The sequence below is a fragment of the Malurus melanocephalus genome, unplaced genomic scaffold (assembly GCF_030028575.1).
Source record: "Malurus melanocephalus ecotype Western Australia unplaced genomic scaffold, MMel_1.1 scaffold_435, whole genome shotgun sequence".
Taxonomy (NCBI): Eukaryota; Metazoa; Chordata; class Aves; order Passeriformes; family Maluridae; genus Malurus; species Malurus melanocephalus.
In genome coordinates this window covers 206728-214107 of record NW_026623667.1, presented here as the reverse complement: position 1 = coordinate 214107, position 7380 = coordinate 206728, and the positions used below count along the sequence as shown (strand labels likewise).

Genomic DNA, 7380 nt, shown 5'->3' with positions numbered 1-7380 from the left:
GACCCAGTGGCAGCCCCTGGCCTTGCAGAGTGAGTTCCTGGGGTAACCATCACAGCCTGAGTGGTCATTCCCAATTCCAGGCCTTGTCCTTMCAAAACACGCAGCCAAGAGCACGGCAGCAGCTCAGGCTGTTGGAGGTGAATGCAGCAGCTGTGGGTTTTCATCCAGCACTTCAGAGCTGACTCAGGTCCCTGTTTGATGATGATAACTTTTAGGATGCACYGCACATCAGCACTTTGGAAATTTGGGTAGTTTGGCCCTGATGATATGATCTCATTAAAATTCATGTTGAGCTCCTTAATGCTGTCRTGGTCCCGTGCTCTCTGCCAGGGCTCAACTCCACCTCTGGGGCCACCAGACCACCCCTGGCTGGGTTTGGCTCCTGCTCCTGGGCAGCACAGGGACAGCCCTGGGGAAGAGGTACTAAAACTGAGGCACTAAGACTGTGGCACCGGGGTCAATCCCATGCAAACAGTTGTCTCTGTCATCTGGCTGATGACATTTCCTTTAGTTCCCCGAGATGACATGCTGCAGCTGGTCCAACCACCGTGCCCCCAGCTCAGCCCCGTGCTCATCCCTGCTCCCGGCCACATCACCCACACATGGGGGTGCCCCTGTTGGGAACCCATCCCTGCAACATCCCCRAGGGATTTGGGAGCAGCCCCACTGTGCAAGCATCACCACAGCTGGAGCTGCCAACCTGTCACAGCAGGACTTCCCCATCTCAGCTTTCCCAGTCTGGCTTCTCTCCCCATCACACACATCACCAGCACCAGGGCAGGTTCGGGAGCTCAAGCCTGGCAGTGTTATTGGTGTCATTTGTTACTCTGATTCGGTGTGCAGGGTGCTTGGCACTCTCTCCTCGCTGGCAATTGCCATTAGTGGGCTGCCTTGCTCCCAGACTGGATAAACAGGTCCATGAGCAGTTCTGTTCTCATCTCCCCCGGGGCTGGTACCAACAGGAAAGCCAATATGCAGCTGAAATCCTTTTTAGACTTTATTAAATATTTAAGGGCCCGACATTAGGCTTTGGAAATTGGGTTTAGGGCAAAAGCAGCGGTTGCTCTTTGAAGCAAAGGCAGGAGAGGAAGWGCAAAGGACAGTGCCTTCATTTGGAAATGAATGAATCAGGCTGAAGCATTCCCCCAGCAGGAGCTGGTGGCTGCAGCAGGTCTGTCCCAGGTTGAATCCCAGCTTCCCCAGGAGCCAACAGAGGATTCCCAGTGCTGCTGGGAGCAGGGATGGAGCAGACCCCTGCCCAGCCATCCATGAGGCAGCTGTGTCCTGCCACTGCTCAAATCCATCCCTTGGACATGGGGATTTCAATGTGATCCAAGGTGCCATCCCCAGCCCAAGGAGCAGTTCCTGCCCAGGGCACAGGGGAAAACTCCCCTCTAGACCAGCGTGTGCAGAAAGGAAGTCTCTCCAGCTCAGCCATCACTCCCTGGAGCCATGGGAAGGTCAGGAGGATGCTCAAGGCAGAGCCTTGCTGGCAGCAGGGCCATCCTACTGCCGTCCCTGTCTCTCCCGCAGGGATCACAGTGCTCTGAGGGGTGACACAGAGAGAAAGGACAGCTCCACCAGGTCCAGCCATCGATCAGAAGATGCTGGAGAGTCACAGGTGGACGAAGCACAGGCAGCTCTTCCAGCTGCAAAGCAGGAACAAGCCTTGAAGGGAGAACGAGCCGGAGCAGTGGGGAGGCAGCCGGCACCACCAGGGAACCGTGGCAGCGACACAGACCATGCCCCGGGGCTCAGCACCCATGGCCCCCCTGCCCAGGGCACCAACCCTGGCTTCTCTTGGTATCCAGCACCCTAGAGGACCCAGCAGAACAAGGAGGGGAAAGGAGGAACAAAGCGACCCCACAAATGTCACCCCGATAACAGAGCGAGAGCGCCCGCAGGCTCCTCCCTGAAGCAGCCGCTTCCTTTGATGCCTTCAGAGCTTCTTGTTTCACAACCTTAATTATAGCGGCAGCAGCAAAGGTCAGGAGAGTGGTTAAGCAGATCCATTAACATGTCAGGGGATAAATGAAATGTGATTCTTGTGATGCCAGAGGAGCAGCAGCGGCGCGAGCGTGGCCGGCGGGGACGGCTGCTCTGCTCTGCCGCAGAGGGAACCCTCAGGGCCTCGCTCACATCTCCCCCTCCCAACCCTGGCACTGTGAGAACCTTCCAAGGACTGCAGGGATTCCTCAAAACTCACTTCTGAACCCCTAAAACTTGCTTTGCTCRCACCTATGGAACCCCAGGTCCATGCACTTGTGGGGTGTCCTGGGTGAGATTCACTGGGGGCAGGTTGGGGTCTCCTTGGGAAAGGGGCTGGAGATGCCTCCACAGCTTCTCTGGACAACCTGTGCTGGGGCCTCACCACCATCACAGGGGAGAATTCCTTCCTGATATCCCATCTAACCCTGCTCTGTCAGYTTGAAGCTGTTCCCACCTGTYCTGGCACTCCAARCCCTGYTAAAAGTCACCCACACCGACAATTCCACCCAGCCTTGGCCACTGAGGGACAACGGGTCCATAGCCACCTGGCCAGCTCGCCCTGCTTTCTGCTGGATGAGCAACAGGAGGGATTTCAACACAAACCAACCTGGCAGAGAAACCCAGTGCCTGGGGCCAAACACTTGGGAGGCTAAAAATAAACCAGCAGCAGCGGGGGAGYGACCAAGGTCCCTCCTCTGCTCCTGCCCACTGCCCCAGCCAGCACATTTCCTCAGCACTGGGGCAGCACTGGAGCAAAGCCCCAGCCTGGCTCACCCAGMGAGGAACCAACCCATTTTCCTGGCTGGAAACTGCTGCAATCGTAGAATTCCCTTTGCTTTCCCACAGAATTCCCCCCGCCACCGCGWACCCCCGTAACTACAAATCGATATGTTTATAGTTTGCTCTTAAACTAATGCCCATTAATTCCCCGCATTACTGTCGAGCAAYGGAGCCAATTTTGCGGCTGATTGTGGAAGAGCAGAAAATGATGATGCTGGAGCGAGCTGAAAATCCACAAAATAGATCACAGTGGGTGGGATGCGGTTCTTGGGAAAAGAGCATCTTCCTCTCCCCGCTCCCACTCCGCAGCCCCGGTGTCATTCTGGCACCCTCCCTGTGGCTCCCACACCTTCACCTGAGCYCTCTGTGCCCTCAGGAGCACTGTCCCCAACCATCCTGACCCCAATCTGGCCCCAGAGCAGTGCTGCTGCTGCAGTGTGCCCGATTGCTCAGCTATTGCAGCCTCAGAAATAACACAGTGCCAGTTCTGGACAGGGTCAGCAGCAATTTGGGGACCCTGAAAGTCAATCTGCCCCTCAAATGATTGGAAAAAAAAGAGCTAAAATGTGCTCTGCTGAAAGAAGCTCATATTTTTAAAACTGCTTCATGATTATGARGGTTGCTGGCCTCTCACAGGGTGCTCAGCACTGCATTTCTCCCCCAGTTTCTCTCCCAGGAGTCCACGCCAAGTCATTTCCACCCAGGACACATATTTTGCACCCACAACTGCACATGTGCACGTTACACACTTCATTCAGGCTGCAGCCACACATCAGGACTTTCATAAATCTCCAGCTGAGCAGAACCCTCTGACTGCAGCCCCACAAGGCTCTTAAACACAATCCCAAATCCCACTGTGGCCCTAAGCCATGAGCACCTGGCCCAAGATAAGCTCAGGTTTAAATCCCCAAGGAAGAGGATGTGATTCAGGGAGRATGGTGGTTCCTCCATGTCTCGGGAGTTACCACCTCCTGGGACACACCACCCAACTGAGCTACCCCAGCAAGGCATCAGGAGGATTAATAAATTAATTATTATAAAGCACTTGGAGGGCTCTTCGATGACAGGATCTATGAAAGTACAAAGAATTACATAATTTATTATTCAGTATTATTATCACTCAGCATTGGCTCCTCCTGCACGCTCCTGTGTGGCACCAGCCTGGTCTCCAGGGAGGGCTGAGCAGCCTGGCTGTCCCCAGCAGCGCTATTCCAGCACCTGGCAGACAGGAGAGCTTGGCACTGCCAGGTATTCCTGGGCACTCAGGTGCCTGGAGAYGCAGAGAGGCACAGGGAGATGGGACAAAACCAACAGGATTTGGGCAGCCGGCGCTTCAAAAGAGCCCTTCTGCGCCTTAACGTGTCCAAGTGCCATTAAAATCTGGCCCCCAGCACTGTCAGTCAGGAGCAGAGAGGGGAGRRRAGCCAAGAGATGAGGATTCCAGGCTCCTGCCTTTCCATGTCCTGCTCCCAGCAGGGCCTGGGACAACCTGCTCTGAATGCACGCAGGAAAATATTTCCCACAGCTCATGGAGACCGCTGACCGCAGCCCTGCAGCATCCTCAGCTCAACCACTCTGTCCACAACTGCCCTGGCACCTGAGCCATCCTGTGCTCCTCTCCTGGCTGCTCCCATCTCTCAGGATTGCTGCAACTGAGGCACAGCCAGAAAAACACCACAAATAGCAGATGGAGAGCTCAAAGAGGACAAGGGACACAAGAAGCCATCAGGCATCAAAGAGTACCGAGGGGAAACAGAGATCCTCTGTGTCCCATGGGTGAGATAAACCTGCAGAAAAACCATGTGGGGTGGGGAGAGAGGGTGACATTCCCCTGTCCCTCTCATCCTGCAGAACTGAGAGGGGCCTTCTTGGTATTTGCTTCGTTGCGTGTGGAAATCGCAYGAACAGAAAATGATGCAATGGAAGGAAATCCCAGCGTGGGAGAAGCCCTTCACGTACCACAGCCACGGCTCACGCTGCCATGGGAGCTCCCTGGGACAAATGCAGGCTCCCATCAGGCTGGGCTCCTGGAGACATCTGCCCAGAAAGATGAGGCAGGGCCAGATCCCGCTCGGTAACATGGGATGGGCAGCACAGGCCGGGGATGCTCTTGTGTCTGCCAGAAAGTGCCRAAACATCATCACTCTGTGGAGTAAAACCTTTTCTGAGCAGGCCCCCACAAATTCCTGATTTGTGGTTATGACTGTGCCCTGCTCCAGCTGCTCCAGCCACAGCACAGGGGTCTGGATGAGTCCCTCCCATTACCCTGCYTCTCCTCTGCCCGGCTTCCCCAAAACACAGAAGGAAATGAGTATCTTTTGGATCTCCCAAGGTCTGGAGAGAAATCAGAGGCTCTCAGCCRTGCCTGGGAGGGCCCTGTGAAGTGCTTCACCAGACAAGGGAATGCACGCTCGCCTTGACAGCTGCAGAAAAGGGGCAGAAGCGCTCAGCAAAAGTAATTAATCCCAGAGACGAGAGGTGGAATGAGCAGAGCTCAACAAACAGAGCCCGGAATGAGCGACAGCTCTCCCTGACAGGCACCACATCACCAGCACACGCTGCTGGGGCACGTTGGGATGCTGCACCAGGCTCTGGCCATGCAAAGAGCCACGAGCTGCCAGCTGCTGCCACCTCACCTGCACAGGTACAGGCAGTGAGAGGTCCAGAGCAGGCAGGCAGAGCTCCAGACAGGCTGGAAACTCATTGAGGGGGAGATCAGAGAACCACAATAATTCTTGGAAAGGGTGCAGTGGAAAGGGGAGGGCGCCCAAAAGAGAGGAGCAGGAAGTGACTGGGAATGAAGTGACTCAAAAAGGCAATGACCTGCTGGCTTTATCCATCAAAGAGACATCCCAGTGCCCAAAGAGGATGGTTTCACCTGTTTGGCTGGCCTCAGCTGCAAGCAAGACATGGGGCACCACTGCCTGTGTGCCCTGTGTTGGCCCTGCTGGTGTTGGCACCTTCCTGGCACAGAGGAGCCACCCCAGGGTGCAGAAAGCCCAGCACGCAGGAGATCACGATCAGACTGTGCTGTGCTGGGACTGGCTGTCCCCAGACCCCTCTCCACCACAGAYCAGGTTGTCACAGAGGCTGCAAAGCGAGGGGCGATTGCAGCACAGCATCATTGGTACCTGGCCCGGCGCGGCTGCACTCGCCGTGGGCGACAGCTGCAGTGAGCACACCAAAACCCAGCTCGGCTCCAGCCGGGGCTGTGCCCAGCTGGCACTGCCACCTTCTCACTATTTCCACCCCCCAAGCACTCCGAGGAAGCCCAGCCGGGGTACCCCATTCTCTCYGACCATCACACCCTATGGTTATGCGGACATGCCCCCCACCACCTGCCCTCCTCCCGCCTGCCGTGCCACGGCAGAGAGCAGCCCCGCGKGTAGGGTTGTGCAATGCACCAGTATTGCCTCTTCTCCATATGGGAGAACTTGCTGCATCCTAATCTATTGCCTTTTTGGGTAAGCGCTGCCATGGGACTGCAGCAATGACAGAGGGGAGAGCTCGCAGGTCTGCTGCACGTCGGGGGAATAGCTGCGACCTGCAAGCGGGGAGGCAAACTTGAGCCGCCAAAGCCTTTGTTTCCTTTGTGCATCCTTCAGGAGGAAAAAAAAATGATTTTGCTAAAACTGGGTGGCTGAGGCACCAGCCACGTTAATTAGATTACGGTGGAGGTCCAGACGGGAAAGCCACTCGCTCAGAAAATCAGGTTATTAAACCGATACTGAGGTACCCGGAAAAATATCGAACTCGCCGGTGCCGGGCTCTTCTCTCCACTTCAGAGCGCAATAACAAAGGGAACCCCTCCAAGTAACGCACCCAAACTTTGGAAGGCACCCAGACGCTCGGCACCCCGCTCCGGGAGCTGCTGCCGGGCTCCGGGGAGGCAGCGCGGAGAGGACAATCCCCACGGCGGGCCCTGCGTACCGGGGGCCGGGCAGCCCGGGGGAAGGATGCTCGGGGCAGGGGCGGGGGGACGGCGAGAGAGGGCGCGATGCTCTGGTGGGCGCCGCGGGCGGGCAGGATGCGGCCCTGGCCCCGCCGTTCCCGGAGGCTCAGAAATAGGCCACGGAGGATGGTTTTTGTAAGAAAACAGCGCGTTCCCCTGGCTCGCTGCCCCTCTCCGTGTCTCTGCTGCCTTATGGGTTTTTTCCTCCTCCCAGGCCAATCCCTAAATTCCTCCAACAAAGCCCGGCCGAGCCTGCGCCCTCCCCGGGAGCGGCCCCGCAGGAGCCGCCGTTCGCCGCGGCACCGACCCGGCGGCAGCGCGGATCCCATCGCAGCCCCGGCATTCCCCCCGCAGCCCCCCGGACACTCACAGTACGTTTTCCTGGTCAGCTCTTCCACAACTTCAGGCTTCAACTTGCTGTTGGATTTGCCCATGGTGGCGGCAGCGCCTCTGAGCCCGCCGCCTCCCGGCCTCGCTGCGGGGCACGGAGCGGCGGGGCCGCTGCCTCGCTGGGGCTCCCGGCCCGGCTACATCCCGCGGGGGGCGGCGGCGAGGGGGGCGGAGGGGTCTTTGTTGGCGGGGTTTGGCCGCAGAGCCGCGCTGCGGGGCCGCGCTGCGTGTGCGTGTCCGTGTGCGTGTCCGTGTGTCCGTGTCCGTGT

The 7380-nt window shown here is 57.5% G+C and overlaps 1 protein-coding gene across 1 annotated transcript in view; it reads right to left on the bottom strand.

The window, feature by feature from the left end:
* Nucleotides 1-7374, bottom strand: part of NCS1 (neuronal calcium sensor 1) — a 17803-nt gene extending 10429 nt beyond the window's left edge. Inside the window, exon 1 of the mRNA XM_057380079.1 lies at nucleotides 7092-7374. Within this exon, the coding sequence (XP_057236062.1) occupies nucleotides 7092-7155 (64 nt within the window). The 5' untranslated portion in view covers nucleotides 7156-7374. The remainder of the gene's footprint in view (nucleotides 1-7091) is intronic.
* Between the last annotated feature and the right edge of the window lie 6 nt (nucleotides 7375-7380).